Raw genomic sequence first — 21,352 nt, 5'->3', positions numbered from 1 at the left:
ATACTCTCTCTCTCTGTCTCAAAAATAAATAAACATTAAAAAAAGAAATACAGGGGCGCCTGGGTGGCGCAGTCGGTTAAGCGTCCGACTTCAGCCAGGTCACGATCTCGCGGTCCGTGAGTTCGAGCCCCACGTCAGGCTCTGGGCTGATGGCTCAGAGCCTGGAGCTTGTTTCCGATTCTGTGTCTCCCTCTCTCTCTGCCCCTCCCCCGTTCATGCTGTGTCTCTCTCTGTCCCACAAATAAATAAAAACGTTAAAAAAAAAAAAAAAGAAATACAAATATTCCTATGTAACTCATTTTTAATATTCTGACAGCTAGATTTCAATATAGTTATTTTCCTTAGTAATCCTATGTATTTCAGCTTCTGCACTTAAAAACATTATTTTGAGAAGCATTCACAGCCTTCACAAGATTGCCAAAAGGGTTTGTGGCAGGGTCACCTGGGTGCTTCAGTTGGTTAAGTGTCTGACATCGGCTCAGGTCATGATCTCACGGTTTGTGGGCTTCAGCCCCAGGTCAGGCTTTACACGAACAGCTAGGAGCCTGGAGCCTGTTTCGGATTCTTTGTTTCCCCCTGTCTCTCTGCCCCTCCCTAGACTGTGCTCTCTCTTTCTCAAAAATTAATAAACTTAAAAAACTTTCCATTTTTATTTATTTTTTAAAAAAATACCCTGGATTTGTGTTCCAAGAATTACTTGAGTACAGCAAAAATGCACTCATAGCTCCAGTTCTATTTTTAGCTTTTTTTAAAGAACTACAGCTGACCCTTGAACAATGTCAGGGGTTAGAGGCACCCTCTCTGCGCCCCCCCCCCCCCCGCGCCGCCCCGACCCGCTGCCCCTGTGCAGTTGAAAATCCACTGTGACTTCCCAAAAACTTTACTGATAGCCTACTATTAGCCTACTGGAAGCCTTACCGATAACACAAATAGTCAATTAACACATTTTGTATGTTATATATAATATACACTATACTGTTATAATCAAGTAAGCCAGAGAAAAGAAAATGTTAAGAAAATCATAAGGAAGAGAAAATACATTTACTGTACTGTACTGTATTTATTGAAAAAAATCCACACAGTTCAAACCTATGTTGTTCAAGGGTCAATTGTACTTTCTATTTATTTATCTATCTATTTATTTATTTCTAATGTTTATTTGAGAGAGATAACACGAGTGGGGGAGGGGCAGAGAGAGGGGGGCACAAAGGATCTGAAGCACAGAGTCCAGTGTGGGGCTCAAACTCACAGAAACCGTGAGATCATGACCTGAGCTAAACCAACTGAGCTTAACCAACTGAGCCACCCAGGTGGCCCTCTATTTTTTTAAAGTTTATTTATTTATTTATTTATTTATTTATTTATTTAGAGAAAGAGAGAGAGAACACTCAGGGGAGGGGCAGAGAGAGAGGGAGAGAGAATCTCAAGCAGTCTCCGCACTGCCTGTGCAGAGCCCCGTGTGGGGCTTGAACTCACAAACTATGAGATCATGACCTGAGCTGAAATCAAGAGTCAGATGCTTAACCAACGGAGCCACCCAGGTGCCCCTCAACTGTACTTTCTTTAAGGCCTACCTCAAAATGTTATCTTGGTAAAGTTTTTTGTCCTCTTCCAAGCACAACCATTGAATCCTTCCTTTATATATTCCAGAACAGTTTGCTTACAGCCATTTGATAATTTCTCAGATCCTCTTGTAGTTAGCTTGGTGTTTACTCTTTGTTATATCGTGAAGTTCTTGAGGAGACGAAAGTCCTCAACTTTATAGCCAAAACACATAGTATATACTTGGAAAATGTTCGAATGAATGACTATACTTAAAATATTTGTTTTCCCTTGGGGCGCCTGGGTGGTTCAGTCGGTTAAACGTCTGATTTCGGCTCAGGTCATTATCTCACGGTCCGTGAGTTTGAGCCCTGCGTTGGGCTCTGTGCTGACAGCTCAGAGCCTGGAGTCTGCTTCAGATTCTGTGTCTCCCTCTTTCTGCTCCTCCCCCGCTCGTGCTCTCTTTCTCTCTCTCTCCTTCAAAAATAAATAAAAACATTAAAAAATATATATTTGTTTTCCCAAGGGATGAGTAAAATCCGTAAGGACCACACCAGTTTGTCCTTAAAAACAAGAACTTCTTTTGATAAATTAAGTCCAGTTAAAAAATCCAGCAGCCCCAAGAACAATAGATTATCATCTTACATTCCACTGCCTGGACCCAGCTGCCTTTAGTTAATTTCTATCCTTGAAGATAGCAAAGCACCCCCGGCAGGAACCCATTTGCCGAGTCCATAAACCTTTTGGCTGTATCACTGATGTCTTCTCACATTACCCCTCTTTGAATGATGCCAAATATGCATCGGCCAAGTCTCTTTCAAGCAGACGCTTTCCATTACTTGCCCCAGGATTTTCTAACCATCAGGTTATGGTATGATTTTTATATCCTAGAACATTCAGCTACTTTACGCCAAACTTTAACAAATGCAAATGCAAGGTTTGAAAAATTCTTTTCCTAAGGAGCTTGAAGAATTAAAAAGGAGACCATTCCTTAATTTCATAGTTCAACAGCTTGAGTGGATCTTCGTGTGTGCGTGTGCACTGAGGCTGGAAGGAATGTTAGCAAACACTGATCTGAAGTTAGAATCTGAAGGAACCACAGACTTTTAAGAGCTGAAAGGAAATTTTTAATGGATAGCAGAGAGATGTAAGTGTCTTGCACAGGGTCTAATCTGCTGGTTGACTCTCACATTTAGCAGGTCCTACACAGAACTTCTGCTTTCTCCTCCATGATGTTCAATCCTTATGTCTTAGGCAATGGCACTTCTATTCACTACCCAGTTGCTCAAGCCAAAAAAATCTAGGCAGTTATTCTTTTTTTTTTTTTTTTTTAAAGTTTATGTATATATTTTGAGAGAAAGAGATTGCATGTGGGCAGGGGAGGGGCAGAAAGAGGGAGAGAAAGAGTCCCAAGCAAACTCCGCGCTATCAGTGCAGAGCCTGACTTGGAGCTTGAACTCAGGAACTGTGAGACCATTACTGAGCCGAAATTAAGAGTCAGACGCTTAACTCACTGACCCATCCAGGTGCCCCCATCTGCTCTTTTCTGCTCTCTAGGCCAAGCTATTGTCACTTCTCCCCTGGATTCCTGTGCCAATCTTCTGATTGGTCTGATTCTTCTCTTGCCTCCCCAGTTCTGTACACAGCAGCCAGAATGATGCTTGAACAATATAAATCAGGTCTGTCACTTACTTGTGTAGAGCTCTCTTCACACTACACTTAGAATACAATTTAAACTCTTTAGCACACCTTACAAGGCTCTAACATGATCTCATTATTGCCTACTAGGCAACTTCAAAGCCACTCCACCTCTCATTTACTCCGTTTCAGCCTTATGGGTTTCCTCCTTGAAATCCTAGAGCTCATCCCTGACTCAGGACTTTGGCCTTTCTATTCCCTAAATCCTTGCAGGGCTGGCTGTTTGGAATCAACCTGGTCTGTCTTGAAACTTTCTTTTTTCACAGAATCCTTTCCTCTATCTTAGTTTGTAGCATTTCACCTTGTCTTGGCAACTAGCTGAGGGGAGTCTGTTAGGTTATTTGTTTATAGTCTCTTTCCCCCCAGCAGGATATAAACTCCATGGGGACAGGGACCTAGGATATCTCCTGACACAAGAAAGACATTCAACAAACCTTGGATGATTCGGTCTAGTTCTCGTTCTCAGCCCCACCATGCTATGCTGCTGCTTTGAACTCATGGCAGTCTCCTTAAATACCTCTAAGACAGTCTGGCTACAGAAGAAAGTGGGGTCAGAACTATCTGAGTATGAATCCTTTGTCTCTTCCCAGGTGTACAACTGTGCAAACTGCTTATCATCTTTGAGTCTTAATTTGCTTACCTGCAAAGTGGGTACAGTAGTCCTACTCTATAAGGTTGTGGGAAGAATTCAATGACATAATTTATACAAAAGGCAGAGCAGAGTGTTTGGTCTATGGTATGTTCAGTTGTTCTCATTTCCCTGGAGTCTTTCACAAAATATTATGGTTAACATGTAGGTGTTTATTCTGTGATAGGTACTAAGAGTTTTACATGGATTAACTAATTTAACCCGTATAAAATCTACACAAAAGAAACTATAAATATCCCTGTGTAACAGATGAGAAAACCGACTGGTTTAAGCAACTTGCCTAAAGTTACACAGTAGAAAACTGCAAAGCTCAGGAAACGGGAACCCAGCAATTCCGTCCAATTTCAGACGCAGTGAAACTGTCACGGACTGTCTTTATTTTGACTCCTCGGAAAGAAACATATTATACATCCTAACCTAGCACATGTGTATAAACTAAAAGGGGGAAAAAGTTTCACAAAATAGTACTTACCTTACTATACGTAGTGCATTCTGACAGTTTCTCTTCATTTTATTAAAAAAAAAAAATGCTTTTAACCAACTTGATTTAATGGCCTATTAAGTTGAAAGCACACTTTCAAAACCATTCATCGAAGTTACGATTAATCCAACTACTCTTATTTTCAGCTATCTCAAACTCTACTAGAAAAACTCTGATGGTTATCAGTTGGACTTTTATATTTCATTTATGTTTCAGATAAAGGCTCTATTAGTGAAGATGCTGATCCCTCAAGACTCAGATCTATTCCCATTGCCAACCCTCTTGCTATCACAGAAAAACCATCTCATCAGGTGAGATCAAGCAATTCTTTTACTCTCCAAAAATTATTTACCTCTATTAAAGCTCTTAATACAAGGTGCCCCATTAGAATTATTTATGCACAGTTTCTCTCTGGGGACACACATTCCCATAAAAACTAAACTGAAATGGTTTCTGGATGAGGGGATGACTGGACAGGAACATTTCACCTGCTCCAACTCTCAATCTTTATCCCTTTATGAGCTGCCATGTGAGCTAGTGTTTATTTCTACAGATACTGTGAAGCATATTTCTTAAGTGCAGGCTATGTGTCAAAAGGCAAATAAATGAAACAAAGAAAAAGCCCTTGCCTTGGAACTCTCAGTTGCAAGGCAGGAAATTCTTTCAGAGGGCAGGAAGTAGCTGTGAGCTTTTCCGCCAAGTAATGCTTCAATTTCCCCTCCTTTAGGAAAAGATTATCCTGGTGTTGTTTTAATCCAGCAGATGCTGCAGTTAGAGAAAGGGAACAAACAACTGGGGGAAATATTACCACCTGTTTATGTTGACTTTTACCAAAGAGGACTGGCTGCCAGCTGTGGAAGGCTAAGGGAGAAAGAAGCTAAGGTGGGAATAGGAAAGGCTAACTCAGACTGTAGTTAGTTTTCAGGTTTTTGGCTGTGTAGTGGGGGGAAAAAAGTCCCTAGGAAGTATACATGGCCATTCTCAGATGGCCAAGAGGCAAAGGCAATGTAATGCATCTTGCTCACTAATAGAGCAGGGCTGGCTTTAGAGTTTTAGAACATGCATGGAATAACACCTGCTAGTTGCTTACTCTGTATTCATTTTCTTCTTTAAGTGACTAAAACTCATGTATCATCGGGGGAAGTACTGTCCAAGGAAAGATGACATTTCTTGGCCTCCTTTATAGTTTGATGCTGTCATGTGACTGAGTTCTGGAAATGTTGAGTGTGATTTCCAGGAAGACTCTTTAAAGGGTGCTGACTCAGCTGGGTTTGCCCACTTTGCCCTTGCCCTCTTCTCTTCTTCATGCTGCCAGGAATTTCAAATGATGGCTGATTGTCAAGTGGCTGTTTTGGACCACAAGGTGACCCTGAGAAAGGAACCATGTTGTGGTGCGGACAGGAGCCATCATCATGGTCTGGGACTGTCAACCTTTGGAATACTTTTCCATGAGAGAGACACATTTCTTGTTCAAGTTTCTGCTTATGTGAGCTTAAGTGCACCGTCAAGCCCAATCCTAACTGAGTTACCTCAAGAATTCTTGGCACTCATGTAACAAAATCTTCCTGTCCTCCAAAGCATGGACAATTCTGTTCCCTAATTCCATCTTTCTAACAACAGTGTAAGAGAGCTGTGAGGCATGTGTTCTGTCAGAAGAGGAAACTCGGGCTGGGAAAAAGCAAATCCTACCCAATACGACACAACTGGCTACTTGGAAGAGTAGCAGGCTTTGAAAACCAGGTTACCTCATCCTTAGGATTTTAAAAGCATGGTGGAAATGGGTGACAGATTTCCTTTAAAAATGATTTTGATTGGTTAAGGAGTGGTTATTTTTAAAAGCAAGCATCTAAGGATAACTCCTCTCTTCTGTCAAAAGGGAGAACATCAGACTTCTTTCAAGTTGCCTCCAGAATACTACTGCTACATTAACATGAATTACAACTCACTGTATTGTTATACATACATTAAAAGAGTTGAACTCTAAGACACATTTTGAATAAGCAATTAGTAAAATGAATGTGTTAATGCTTTAAAAGCATAACAGTCTTGATGATTAACGTAGAGTTGACACAGTCTTTAAGATGAAAAGGCGGAGGTAGGTCTTTTTTTCATCACAATGCAGGGAAAACGGAATGAGGTGATGGATTCCACGTAGAAAAGTTTTAATGAGGCAAGTGTCAAGCAAGCATATCAACTTCTTCAAAAACAAAGAAAATCTAAAAGTTTAATTACAAAAACACTTGTACAGAAAACTTGGCATTTTAACAGTTCCAAACACATGTACACAAATTTTTTTTTTTTTTAAATTTAATGTTGTCAGAAATAAAACACTTTGTCTTAACTTTCCTCAGCTGCTCCTTGGGTTTTAATTAAAGAAAAAAAAGAAATGTGTAACACTGAATAGGCCACAACTAATTTCTTGAGAAGAACATGTAAGTGTGCAGGAATAGCTACTGGTTTATTGGGAAACATGAATTAGGTACCGCGTTAGTCTGTAACCTCATTCACCCCCTCCTGGGGGGGGGGGGTAACACAGACCTGCTTTACAGAGTCTGACAGTTTTGTGGCAGCTGAATCCCAGCCACCAGAGTCAGGTGTGTAGATACCGAGACAGCCGGGATTTCAAAAGCAGGTTGTGTATTTTGTGACAATGGTTTTAGACTGTAGTTCTCTCCCAAGATCTGGGACATTCCTGAATATGCAAAGGTTTCAAATCAATGTCAGATGTCCTATCTACAGTCGGGAGAATGATGATCTTTGAACCAATCTTTGGACCAAGGTGCAGTCTTTCCGGTCAACAGCACTGCTAACAAAGGTGCACAAAACTGACACAAAGGAGAAAGAGACAAGTATCAGGAGGAAAGAAGAAAGGAGACAAAGTGTCTGGCAGAAGGCAAGCGCAAACTTCCAGAACTGGCTTGGCTGTCCTTCTGCCACACACACGGTGTTCTAGCTTGGACTGAGCAGGCAAGGAGTCTGAGAGAAGTGACAGGAACAGCAGGCGAGGGCAGAAAAACAGGAAAATACAGAAAAGCAAGCTAGGTTTATAGCAACAAGGAACGATGGGCTCTTATTCTAGGAAGTTGTCAAGTGGTTGTATGTAGGCTTCAGTGCACGGAAATTTGATGTGTGCTCACGTAACATTTTGCAAAAAGGTTGCTTTTGTTGTTATTTTCTTTCCTTTGGGCTAATAAAGAAATCAGGTAAGGAGATGCTGAGAAGACAGGATGGGGCAGCAACTCGACAGGGGGTTTCTGGCTTGCACCCTGGCTTATGAGCAGATTGTGAGGGGGACACATTTCCACCTGCTTCAGTGGCACGGTGCCTAGACAATGGGCTCAGCATGCCCCACTTTGGTTCCAAAGATCTCAGCTGCAACTGTCAGCCTTGTGCTCTAGAGCATCAAAACAAAACAAAACAAAACAAAACCAAACCCTGAGGTGAGAATCAGAAACCTCTCTCCCCTTGTGGTGTTAAAAAAATCACTTACTGAGAGGGGAAAAGGAAGGGAAGCCTGTCCTTTTGACATAGATTTTGCAGTTGTGGCTACAGAGGAAAGACAAATTCCTCTGTGCCCTTGTTTGTCAGCTCAAGAGACTATTTTGAACATTTCCACCTATCCCCACCGGAGCATCAGTACACCTAAAGCAGACAGGGATTCCCTCAGTTTTCCCTCATGATAGACTTTGGGTTTTGTTTTGTTTTTTTTCCCCTTTTCTCCAATCCCAAATCAGAAACGACTTTCCCCATTCTCTCCTGTTTACCAGTGACCTTTTCCTCAGCGAAAATGCTCCACAAGACACTGCCAACAGATGGGAACAGAAGAGCCTTGCTGGGGCTGGGACACCGTGTATGTGCAGGAGCAATGCTTAGAAAACAGCAGGCAGTACCAAGGAGGAAGGAAAGAGCATTCTCCTTCAGGGCAGCAATCACAAAGCCTCGATGAGGGCTGGCACCCACTGAGCGCCATGTGGGGTAAGAAACACAGCCTGCTCCACAGGACACTGTCAACAAGAAGCTCCTTTCTGTGGAGTCACAGCAGGACAATGATGGGAGAAGCCTGGGCCTGTCCAATGAGAGAAACTCTCCTTCAGAGCCAGCTGAGCAACAAAGCCCAGAGGTCAGAAAATGGAGATGTATAACTTGGTGGGGGTGAAGGAAATAAAAAATAACCCCCAAAGGCATTACAAAAAAAAAGTGACAGCTAGGTAAGAAAACTGGAGCCACAGATAAAAGGGTCCCATCTGAAGGGGAACAATGAGAAGGTTTCCTTTCTGCTGCAGAAGATGTCAGTGTCAGGGTTGCCCGGTCAGCAGAATATCCGCAGACCCACTTGATCAGAAATGCAGATGACAGGAAACCGAAGACTTGGGAGAGCGGCTGTACGCTTTCAAAGCTGCACAAGGCCGGTTCCACAGGAAGAGTGCATCCATGTTCCTCTGGCTGCGCCCTCACATGGCTTCCCGGGGTGAAGGCATTTAGCTCCTAACTGACAGTTCTTCCCCAAGCAGAGCAATCTGTGCCCCCTCTCTGCCTCCGCTCAGTTCAAATTTCCATGGATGGCTTCTCATTCCTCACAAGTAAAACCACTCACAGAACACCACGGAGCTCTAAGACCTGTAGAACCAGAGGGAGAAAACAATGAAGATACCGAAAAGGTGAGCACTGATCAGAAAGGGTTAGAGCTATGGGTTAGAAAAAAACAAATACTCTCTTCTATTTTGGGGAGGGCTATGGCGAGGAGCAGGGTTCGGGTAAACAAGAGTGCATGAAGCTGCAAGCAGACAACCTCCCTGAGATGTCTGAGATCACATTTCAATGAAGAACATGGTTCAGTTCCAGTTCAGCAACAGTGGGGAGGTAGGAAAATCGTCAGCTGAACACAGAAAAGCGACTATTGGGGCCAAATCTGATGATGGAAAATTAGTACTCCATTTTAGACCAAAGAATGTATAATCAATCAAAACCAATTTTCTTCAAGTATAAATCTAAAAACTTTGGCATATATATAGCAATGTATTGTGTGCACAGGATCAATAAATTTTCTTACATTGCTAAAAATGCAATTGCGTAAGAAAGGGCTTTTTTTCCTTCAATTCCTCAAAGAGCCAAACATTTTTCATTTGGTTAAACTGAAATCAAGCAACATATGGATTTTGACAGCTTATGTAACATGGTCACCTCTCAATGTGAAACTGCCCCCATGGTTTCCTCCCAGCCCTACTTTTTTTCTAGGTTAGATACAGAGAAAGGTGACAACTAGGGCAAGTCTTCCACTATATGTCCATAAAAATAATTTTTAAATGGGCTGACCAAATTTTTATAACATTTAATCACTGGATTGTAAGTTTTTCTATTTACCTCCTATTTATCTTAACACTTGTATTCCAAGGTTTTTGGTGCCTTCCCCTTATACCTGCCCCCACCTCCTTATAGCAATGTTTTAGAAACCCCACTGAACTAGAATTTGGGTATACGTGTTCTAGTCCTGGATTCTGCACTCTTCTACTTAGGTATTTTCAGGCAAGAAATTTCACCTCTCTGTGACTCAGTTTCTTCCTATGTAAAATGTTGGGATTTCTAAAGGTCCCTCCCAGCTCGAATATGCTCTTCTAAAACCGTAGAACACTGGCTTCCCATCACTCACTGGCTCCTAACAGTGGATGAAACCTTTGCCAAGCTCATGTCAGAGTAATTAATTGCACCACGAATGCTGGGGACATCAGGCCTAGCTGTCTGTACATATCTGTATAATGAGGCCAAGCTAGTATTAATCACAGTCTTTATAATTGTTTCATTTGACAGTTTTGAGGGGTGTGGGGAACTATCTACTCTTAGTTAGGTTTGCATGGCTGGATTGTAAGAATCCGTAGTAACAAAATGGTTCGTATTTCAGGTACATTCTAGGTTTTCAAAGATACCTCAGAGAATGGATACTACAGTTTAAACTATCCTCAGGATGGGTAAGGCTTTACGAGAGTCTTCTCACTGGCAAAATGCTCAAAATAGAAAACCACTTTTGGCTCAAAACTTGCAATAAATGCCCTATACCTACGTGAGGAGACACCACGTTATCAATCACTGTGTTCTTTCACAGTCTTCCACACTGTTTGTCCCGGCTCTCTCTTTTCAAGCCTACAAGAGTGCTAATTGAAAACACTGTGTGAAAATGAGAAGGATGATGAGCTCCAGAAAATCCCAGGCCTAGATTTACAAGCTGTTCCCTTCGCAAACAGCAGCAGTAATGCCACTTCTTTATTCTGTAGGGAGTCCAGTCATCTCTTAGAAGTATGGTCGGTTCCATCTGGCTACACACTAGACGGTAATCCAGGACGGTAATCCTTTCCCCATCAGGGCACAGGAGAGGCTAACATATCACGCATTGTCTCACACAGTTACCATCCAATGGCATGGCCGAGGAGGATAGAGACTACTGCTTTTGTCTCTGCTAGCAGATGTTGCCTCATTAGACAAGAATCATGGGTTTTATTAATTATTTATTCTTATACATTTTGCTCAAGGCCCAAACCATGCCACAATATGAACGTGTGTATGAGTGTGCTCACGTACCTGCAGGACAAATAAATAAAGATTCAAAACCATGACTGGCCAGTGTAAGAAGCCTATCCTGCTGTCCCCTCTTGTTTTTGGATCCATATATGGCCACCTCATCATATGGGGCTAGGATTTCCACAGTTTCTACGTTTGCAGGAATGGGCCTGCAGACCAAAGGGTTGTCAATTCTGTGGGATGGCACACTACAGGGCACCCTAGCTCTAGGAATTTAAGTGAACACCTACGAGTTCTATTTAAGAAATGACAGCTGATGACTGACCATTCATACCAAAAAGTTTATACGGACAGACTTTCTGGAAATGTATTTTTTTCTTTTCTTCTCTAAGAGGAACTACTACTAGTCATTTGTTGAATATATTTTTAAAGGGCTTGTTTTCTCTCTCCTCTCTTTTTTCCTTATTGAGAGTTTAGTTTTTAAATCTACTTAAAGTCTTTTTATTTTCTTATTTTATTTAAGTAATCTCAACACCCAATGTGGGGCTGGAACTCACAATTCTGAGATCAAGATTCAAGTGCTCTTCTAACTGAGCCAGCCAGGTGCCCCCCTGCCCCACCCCTGCCTTTAAACTCTAAATCTGTTTAGGGGCACCTGGGTGGCTCAGTCAGTTAAGCGTCTGACTTCGCCTCAGGTCATGATCTCACAGTTCGTGAGTTCAAGCCCCGTGTTGGGCTCTGTGCTGACAGCTCAGAGCCTGGAGCCTGCTTCAGATTCTGTGTCTCCCCCTCTCTCTCTGCTCCTCCCCTGCTCACACTCTGTTTCTCTCTCTCTCAAAAATAAATAAACATTAAAAAAAAAATTTAAACTCTAAATCTATTTAAACAGGGCAATAGCTGTTTCACTGTAGGGATAGTTCATATTAACATTTAACATACAAATAGTTACTCTGATATTGAGTGGTGAATAAAAAGCTTCTTATTCATGTAGATTTTATATACATACAACGTCTCAGTGATTGCTGTTGTACGTTATCATTAGTATTTTCCAGGGAAAAGGAAGTTTAACAATTAAGTGACATTTATTTTGTTTTAAGTGATGTTTTGGGGGGTGATTTCCTCTAAGCTTCCCATTCTCTCTTCAAAACACTTTGAGAAACTGACACTGGAGAATACAGCTAATAACTGACAAAGCTGGAATGGAGGTTCAACCACAAAAAATCATGCTCTTTCCATTAACCACGCTGAGGCATGCATGAGAAAAAACTCTTTTCTAACATTATTTATTACATTGAGTAATCATGTAACAGTGATTTTAATCAAGTCTCCAATTCATTTATTTGATGTAATGCCAGGGTTTTAGTAGTACTGAGAAAGTCTACTGCCTTCTTATTTTTGATGACGTGTTGGCACATACATATCGCATCAGTGAGCACTCACCATTCCCTAACGATCAAGCCTGTTCACAACTTCTCGAACTGTAGCTATGAAGTTTTCATTGTCTTGGGGATTAGCTAAAATAATACTGTGCAGTCTGTTCATATATGAGTCAATGGTGTCCACTGTAGGTGTCTCTCCACTTCCTGAAGTGAGATAAGAAGAGAAAGTAGGAAAATCCTCCCTATTCAGTTCAACCATAACACAGTTAAGTGACTCCAAGTTAAGGCAACTATGACTCTAATGTGGTCCACTCCACAGACCAGGTTTTCATTTCAGATGAGACTTTTAGACCTCAAAGAAATGAAATTAATCCACAGAGATTGAATAAAATGATGGGCTATATAATTGCTATACAGTACATAGGAGTAGCTGCATATAACAAAATGTTAGAGACTCCCTGCTTTCTGCTGCAATTATCCTTAACATGAACGAGTATATAAAATATACTAGTGTTTGTTTTTCTCTTCCTTCCCATTAAAACAGAATTACAAAGCAAACAAACATATATAAGAAAAATGCCCTATTCAGGATTTATTACTCAGTTTCCATTATTCTGAATATCAAGTTAAGCTTAACAGAAAGGAAAGTAAATTATATAAAATGTAATTGGAGAAAAATTTAAATGACCAGAGAGTCTAAAATTGTGGATGATCGTAGCCAATATGGAGATACTATTACGTGACCCCCCAGAAAACTCTGAGGGAGGAAAACCCTTATTTTACTGATTTTCCTCTTGGTGGGGAGACTTCAGCCTTACCCCACCACTACCAACACAAATAGCAGCTGCTCCCTTGCCCCCACCACCAAAGTGCTCGGGGAAGTGTGATATTACCAGGCAAGGGCATGCTGGCAAAGCTGCTGGTCAACACCTGCCGCAGGGTCTCCAGGTGCTGCTGTAAGACCGTGTTGCGGCTCCGCTCCTGGATCACATCCACCTCCAGCTTCTCCACTGCTGTGCGCATGCTCTCCACGTGCTTTTGCAGGGCTGCATTCCTCTCCTCAAACTCCATGTTGGATTTGCGAAGCTGGCGGAGCTCTGCCTCCCGGGCTGAGGACACACCCCCGCGCAGAACACAAGTAGCACTAGGAGTCTCGGAGGATTCCCAAAGACTCTTACAAGGAAGTTCTGCTTAGCTGTCTCTAATTAGCTACCCCACCTCATTTCCCTAGTCTCATTATAGCCTTCCAGATAGCAATTTCAGCAATAAAATGCCTGGGTCCCCAGAGCTATTTTAATTCTTAAAGCTGGTCATATTCCGACTTAAAATTGCAAGGAACAGTAGCAATTCTTGGTATTTCAATGTTTGTTTTGTTTTTTAAAACTATGCAATGAGAAGCCTGAAGGGCTTCGCAAGGGGATCCTGGGAGACGGATGCAAGCACAGCTGTGGGTCTTCATCTTTCCTGCAATGGGGTCAGCTTTGCTCTTACTCATTTTATATTCTGGATGCCCATATAAGCTTTTATTATACAAAGGGTTTTGGGCTAAGAGTTTGAAAGCAACTGAATTAGTGATGCATATTTATTTCCTTTGATCCAGAAACTAAAGTAGCTTTAACAAAACTGGTCTAGCTTTCATTCACTGGTTTGTGAGTAGCTACCTTTGCTAGAGAGTGGGAAAAAAAGTAGCTTTCTTCTTCCAGACTAGCCCTAGGGTGGAGAATATCACTACCATTGCTTTTGAGCAATGAATCCCTCCTGAGAATGAAATCCCCTGTGACAAATCTGAGGAATACAAAATGATACTTTAGTAATTACCTTTGCTGTGGTTCAGGAATTCCTCTGTAAATATAGGAATGTCAAAAACAGACCGTTCCTTTACTTCTGTTTCTTTCTGTAAATCAAGAGTAACAAAACAGTTCTTTTTCCCCCCTTCTCTTCTTGAAGTATAGTTGACACACAATGTTACATTAATTTTAGGTGTACAGTGTAGTGATTCCATAAGTCTATACATTATGCTGTGCTCAGCACAAGTGTAGTTACCATCTGTCACCATACAATGCCATTACAAAACCACTGCTATACCTTTTATACCAGTGACTTACTTTTTCTAGAACTGGAAGACTACCTCCCACTCCCCTTCACCCATTTTGACTATCCTAACATCCCTCCCCTCTGGCAATCATCAGTTTGTTCTCTGTACTTATGGGCCAGTTACTGCTTTTTGTTTGTCTAACTTGTGTTGTTTTGTTTTGAGAGGGAGAGAACAAGGTCAGGGGAGAGGGGAGGAGGGAGAGAGGGGCAAAGGCAGAGAGAGGGAGAGGGAGAGACAGAGAGGGATAGAGGGAAAGAGGGGGAGAGGGGGAGAGAGAGAGGGAGAGAGGGAGGGAGAGAGGGAGGGAGAGAGGGAGAGAGAGAGGGAGAGAGAGAGAGAGAGAGAGAGAGAGAGAGAGAGAGAGAGAGAGAGAGAGAGAGAGAGAGAGAGAAAGAGGAAGGAATCTTAAGCTGGCTCCACGCTGAGTGTGGAGCCCTACATGGGGCTTGATTTCACGACCATGAGATCATGACCTGAGCCGAAATCAAGAGTCAGACGCTTAACCAATTGAGCCATCCAGATGCTCCCATTTTTTTCCGATTACACATGTAAATGAAATCATGTGGTATTTGTCTTTCTTTGACTTGTTTTACTTAGCATAATACTCTCTAGGCCTAACCATGGCAAAATTGCATTATTATTTTATGGCTAAGTAATATTCCACTGTGTGTTACGTGTGTGTGTGTTTAAATAGGTAAGGCCTGAAGGCCATGTCTTCCTTAAAGAAACAGTAGGGTGAGCAAGGATCAGTCCAAGTGAAGGTGTGAGGGAAATTCCACCTTTTCACTGGAATCACCTTTCATAGAGCTCAAGCAGGTTAAATATTTAGTTCTCTCAGGTGTACAATTGCTGTGCAATGAGAAATCTTAAAAAAAACCTACATAAGTTTCTCTAATGGAGAATTTGGAAGCCATTTCTGAGTTCTGTGCTTTGAATAGTCAACAGTATACAAGTATTGAGGTAGGAATAGAGAATGGGAATTTCCACATGTTTTTTCAGTGGCTTCTGTTGGTTATCCATGTAAAATGCTCTGAGATAGGGCTGTCTGTTCTAAGTTTGCCAAATGGACAATAAGAACTTTCAGCAGAGATCTGCCAATCATGAGCAATAATAATGGCATGCTATTAGTACCACCACTTTACTCATTTATAGGCGCAGCCTATAGTTGGGGATCTTTTACACTTTCTTCAAACACAGGAAAGACAAAAACAAAAACAAAATCAAGAAGTCAGAAATAACTAGCCTCTAAAACTGAGAAAATTCAGGATTATGTGTGATAGAAAAGAATAACAAAGCCTAAAATTAACTTGCCAATTTGGTGAATTTAAAAATAAAGTTTAAAAATAAAGGTCTCACAAAACTACTGCAAAATATATTCCACAGTGACCCTTAAGAATAAAGCCAATTTCAAGATGCCTTGGCTGGAATTTCTACAATGAATTTGAAGTTGAAAGGATTAGGAATATAGATTATAAGTGTATTGGCACAATGTTTAAAATCTTACATAAAAAAAAAAAATCTTACATAAGATGGTAAAGACAACAGTGGGAAATGAGTACTGAAGAATTGCTAGTGAGATCTGAAGATTCCAAAATCTTTATAACATAAAGAACGGTAAAAAAAACAACAAAAAAACAAAACATTCCTACAAAAACATGTTTAAAGCCAGAGATAGAATGCATCTTTCCTAACTCTTGCCACTAGCCTTTTATTATCTTTGAACACAAATATGATTGGTGCCCAGTAAAAAGCTAAGCAGTTAACAGTCTGTGAGGGAATTCTGACAACCAAGCTTCCATTTTCATTTTGGCATCTGCCTTGTAAGGGGGCTGGGTTGTATGAACAGCCTGCCAATGGCAGCTGATCAAGAGAGACATCTAAGATGTTAAGTCTGAAAAACTATGTATTTACCTGAAGAAACTTTCCGAGCACTTAATTTTTACCTTTATCTCTTAAAGAAGGCAAGCAAAGTTTCCCAGATCAATTTAAAAATAAGCAACAAAATTATCAGTGAAAGCCCCAATTTCAACATGCAAAGCTCTACCTTGGGCCAGTTCTTGGTGGTTTCTAGGAGAACTAATGCATGGGCAAGAAGAGTTGGTGCCAGAAAGGATCCTAGACATATTTCATAGTGGCTTTCTCAGGACTCTGCTGGCTTACCTATGCTCTAACTCTGTTGCTGGGTTGCTATAGGAAAATAGAAAACTTATGACATACAATTTGAACATGAACAAGGTGTAACAGATACAAGTCCACAAATGACTTCGTATAGTCTTATGACTTTATCATGCTACCTTGCTCAGTCTCCTACTTAACTTTACAGGTTCATATGAGATCAGTCACCTAGTCACAGGTCTAAGTATCTGCTAGTTAGGTAGGGAGGGATGCTCGCCCCCCAATTCTGTGGTACCAAGAGGTCTCTCCAAGGCCTTGAGTCTCCTCAGACAGATAATTCTCCTCTTTGCCAGAGTGGCCCAAACCAAGCTAAATACATAAGAGCAGAGAATAGTACCGTGTAGGTACATTAACACACTGCCCGTTGGTACAGTCTTAGAGTGCAAAAGAAGAAACACGAAAGCAATTAAATGAAACTGTTCAGTCTCTGAAAGGCAACAGCAATTCTACTTAACGGAAGAGTGGTAATAAAAACCATCAGCACTCTTCCATTACTGAGTACATTACTCGGCATGGAGAGGATCCTCCTGGGGGCTCCGATATACTTAAGCTGTTCCAAGGATCGCTCAAGGGATTAAAATCATAAGGATTTCATTACCTCTTCATTGAAAGGGTCTAATTTGTTCAGGCTGAGTGTCATTTTGTCATTTCTCATAAATTAAGGGAGAAACAAAATTATTGTTTCTATCTTAGTCCTCACATGAGATGTAGATGCTTTCTGAGAGTAACACTAGTTGACTCCTGTGTCTAGAAGGCTGGCTTTTGGTCTAAGGGGAGCAAAAATGCCCTTTACTTAGGTTTTTTATTCTCTATATTGAGTGGAGGGTAAAAGAACAGGGGCCCTTTCGAACTGAATCTATTTTGCTGTGATCTAGGTTCAAGGCCAGAATTTCATAGAATGTGACATGCTTTGCTCAAGGTCCCTTTACCTTAGGGAACACTCTTACTGCTGTGTACCAGTCCCAGTGCCCCAGTGCTATGCAGGACACTCAAGTGGCTTTTAGGTCAGATTTCTTTAGCTCATGAGCACCTGCCATGGTAACAATGTCTTAGGAATCCAAGTTCCACTTAGGAATATAATAGGTTTCTTTATACAAACAAAATAATTTCTGTCTTAATTAGAGACAAATTTGGTGACCAACCAGCCCATTTTCACTTTCAACACTAGTTTGTTCCATTTAGCGTGGCATGTGCAGCCAAGAATGCCAAAATGGGATACAGAAGCCTGCATCTCACTCGTACTTCTGCCTGTAATTCAGTAAGTGATTCTGGGGAAGTTCTTTCCTGTCTCAGGCAAGTCACTTTTCTTGCCTGCAAAATGGGTGGGGGTGGGGTCAGTTGAGAGAGTTTCTGAGGTCTTCGTCTTTTTGAAGTGAAGAATATTCTTGAAGAATATTCTACTACATTTGTCATTTTACTCCTAATAGGATAAGTAAAGGGAAGTAAGCATGTATTTAAAAGCTATGATGTTTTAGGCACTTTGCAAGATACTTGCTCTTTTATTAACTTACTCATAACTCTGCTCAAGTCATTTTACCCTCCTCAAGGTGCCCCCCACAAAACCTGAGGAATCTTTAAAGCCTGATTCGGTTCATCCTTTCCATGGGGAATTCTGTGGCTGCTTTTCACTCCTAGTGCTTTCTTATTTTTCTGAACTACTATACTAAGAAGTTATATGTAAGGAAATCATTATGTAACTATGTTTAAAAACTGTCAAACTATTTCTTTATTTCAATTGTTTTGAAATTACCAAGTTTAAGAAAGATATGATTCAATGTAAAATAAAATCTGATAAAGTGAGGGACATTAATTGGGTCAATAACCTTGCTAAGAGAGCTTTATCCTGATGTGGACATGCCAATAGACAGACTTACAGAGCCCACTGTATACACATTTGAGAAACTACTGCTGGCTGTCCGTCTACTCTCCTCTTGTTTTCCTTTGATTTAACATGTATCTAATCCTAAAATAGGGGAATCACATAGAGATTTATCCCTTTTTCATAAATCGAATCCATACCATGCTAAATCATGTAAATAAAAATAAAAAGCTTCATTTAATAAATAAAAAGCCTCATTTAATAAAAAGCTTCATTTCTCAAATCATCAGCAGGAGTTTCTGGGACTGAGTAAATCTACTAAATCTTTCCTGACCAAAACTATAAACCTTACGGACGACAAAAATGCCACATATAATTTGGCCAGCAAAATTCATAGTGATGAAAGGAATTAATCAGTTGTTGACTAGAAAGTGTGAGATCTAATGTTTTAGATTATTGTCCAAATTCTCTTTTGCAACCACTAAGGATAGAGAAGTTATAAAGGATGCTTAATAAGGGAAAAAGGAAGTATGGAAATCTCATGATATGGGTAGGTGGGCACACAAACAAAGAGAGAAATAAGTAATTATATAAGTATCTGGCAAAACGAAAAGCTTGCAACACTATTCGATTAGGCTTTTAAATATAAAGTATACATACAGTTTCTCAAGTAAAAAATATCATACTATTTCACCCTAATTAGAGCACGGAGATGTCAGGAGATGTCATATGTCTATATTTTCATAGGATTTATTTGAAGAATAAAATGCTAGTATTTATTATGCTTCTTACTTTCTAATTCATGGATGGCAATAAGTCTATTTGATGGGGTGCCTGGGTGGCTCAGTTGGTTAAGCGACCAACTTTGGCTCAGGTCACGATCTCATGGTTAGTGAGTTTGAGCCCTGCATCAGGCTCTTTGCTGACAGCTCGAGCCTGGAGCCTGTTTCAGATTCTGTGTCTCCCTCTCTCTGCCCCTTCCTCACTCTCTCTCTGTCTCTCTCTCCCTCTCTTTCTCTTAAAAATAAACACTAAAATAAAACTTAAAAAAGCATTAAAAATAACTTAAAAATAATCTATTTGACTTGTTAATCTAAATGTTTTCTCTATGTTTTGAAGGTCACCAATGCCAAATTAGGTATGAGAACTACAGCCCCAAGAGAAGTAAGTTATTATTTTGAAAAAATTATTTCTTAAAAAGCCAAATGCACGCAAGATTACAACAGAAAATTCTTTTTTTGTAAATTTCCGCTGTTATTTAAACAAATGGGTTTTGTATAAAAATTAGTATTTCTGGAAGACCTCCCAATGCACGCACATCATGCTAGGTGGTAATGGGGTGGGTACAAGATGGAAACTAGACCATGGGTGCCTTTGAAGAGATTATAATCCAGGAATGTGAAGAACAGAAGCACTTGAATAATCTCAACATCTTAGCTAGAGCAGCTGACTGCAGATGAGAAACAGAGAGAGCTGTGAGGGTTAAAGGAAGCTAGAGACACAGGAAAAGCTTGAAAGAGGAAATGGAACTTGAAACCGGGTTTGATGGATGGCTAGAATTTCGCGAGGCAGAATGGGGTGATGGGGAAGGGTAATGGGAAAACTGAGTGACAGACAGAAGTATTTTCATGCAAGAAAGAATATGAGCACAAGCATGAGGCAGAAAGGGATGGGGGCACGTGGAGGACAATGAGTAGTAAAGGCTTTTTAGCTAAGTATGTAAGATATACATGGGAAACATGGGAGTTAAGGTATTTGGAAAGGGAAGGTGGGACTTGATTACAGAAGACTCAGATTGCTGAGGTGAATGGAATTTGATAAGCGATGAAAAGTCACTGAGTATTGTAAAGCATGGAATTACCAAAATATTTTATTTTCTTATAACCATATGTGAACCTTGGGCTACCTATATATTTAAAGCTCTCTTTGCCAAGACACATAGCCAAGACACATGGGCCTAAAATCCTATATAGGAACATAGGCCCAAATCCTATGGATGACAGGCTAAACCAAACGGAGGGGAAAAAGCCAGTAAACAAATAAGTGCCTGTAAGCTAGGAACCAAGATACTGTCACTTGTGCTCCACTGACACTGTGGCTGAATAGTTCATTTTAACTAAATGTGGAATTCCCTTAAAAACAACTTTCTGAGAGTCAGAGTGAGATATCTGATGATGAAAAACTATGATTAAGTTATGATTTTCAGTTGGTCTTCATTTCTATACCTCACTCCAAATTCCAGCCATCTTTAGCATTTGAAGGCAATAAAATTCTTGGACCACAAGGACTGGAGTTAGGGGCTGTAGTTCAAGGACAGACTCATGATAGGTGCCCGCCATATAGTAAGAATCCTTGAGCAAAAGCAACTCACCCAATATGAATTATGTGATAGGAAATAATATGCCATTCATTAAGAAAAAAAAAAAGAAAAAAAAGAAAAGAAAGGTCCAAAAGCATGACAAACAGCAACATTATTATAAATAGATATATGATACGTAAGACAGAAAGCTAATTACCTCATGATCATGAGTGGCCTGTCGGGCTGCATCTAAAATATGAAAGAATAAGAGAACATTAGTTTCAAGAACAAAACAAAACAATAACAAAACCCAAGCAAATGAACTGTGCTGCACTACAGTTAGTTAGTTAGACACAAGAGAAACAGCAGATGCAGTTCTGACCTTTGAGGAGAACAGAGTGGGAGAGCGGACAGGAGACACACACCATAGGCTGTTTGTACAACATTAAAGTTTAGCAGGCAAGATGCCCAAATGTGGAGAAGATGCAATGGCTAAGGAATGACAGACTAGTGGGAGGTGGGGCTTCTCTGGCAATGTCTCCTGAAGAAAGGGGAGACTTGAAGGGTGTGATGAACAATTTTAACAGAGAACAAGAATCCATGAAGACTGGGATCTTGTCTGTCATGTTCACTGTTGCATCCTTAATGCCTAGGTGAAAGCCTGGTATAATAAAGCCTGGTAGACAATATATGAAAGCTCAACAT

The 21,352-nt window shown here is 40.6% G+C and overlaps 1 protein-coding gene across 2 annotated transcripts in view; it reads right to left on the bottom strand.

Moving 5' to 3' along the window:
- Nucleotides 1-6,503: 6,503 nt before the first annotated feature.
- Nucleotides 6,504-21,352, bottom strand: part of HMG20A (high mobility group 20A) — a 68,707-nt gene continuing 53,858 nt past the window's right edge. For both annotated transcript variants that reach the window (XM_030317640.2, XM_030317641.2), the window contains 5 exons: nt 20,865-20,896; nt 14,078-14,153; nt 13,153-13,368; nt 12,321-12,463; nt 6,504-8,987 (listed from right to left, as the gene is read on the bottom strand). In XM_030317640.2, the coding sequence (XP_030173500.1) occupies nt 12,327-12,463; nt 13,153-13,368; nt 14,078-14,153; nt 20,865-20,896 (461 nt within the window). In that variant the 3' untranslated portion in view covers nt 6,504-8,987; nt 12,321-12,326. The remainder of the gene's footprint in view (nt 8,988-12,320; nt 12,464-13,152; nt 13,369-14,077; nt 14,154-20,864; nt 20,897-21,352) is intronic.

The sequence above is a fragment of the Lynx canadensis genome, chromosome B3 (assembly GCF_007474595.2).
Source record: "Lynx canadensis isolate LIC74 chromosome B3, mLynCan4.pri.v2, whole genome shotgun sequence".
In the NCBI taxonomy this organism is placed as follows: Eukaryota; Metazoa; Chordata; class Mammalia; order Carnivora; family Felidae; genus Lynx; species Lynx canadensis.
This window is presented reverse-complemented; position numbering and strand designations above follow the sequence as displayed.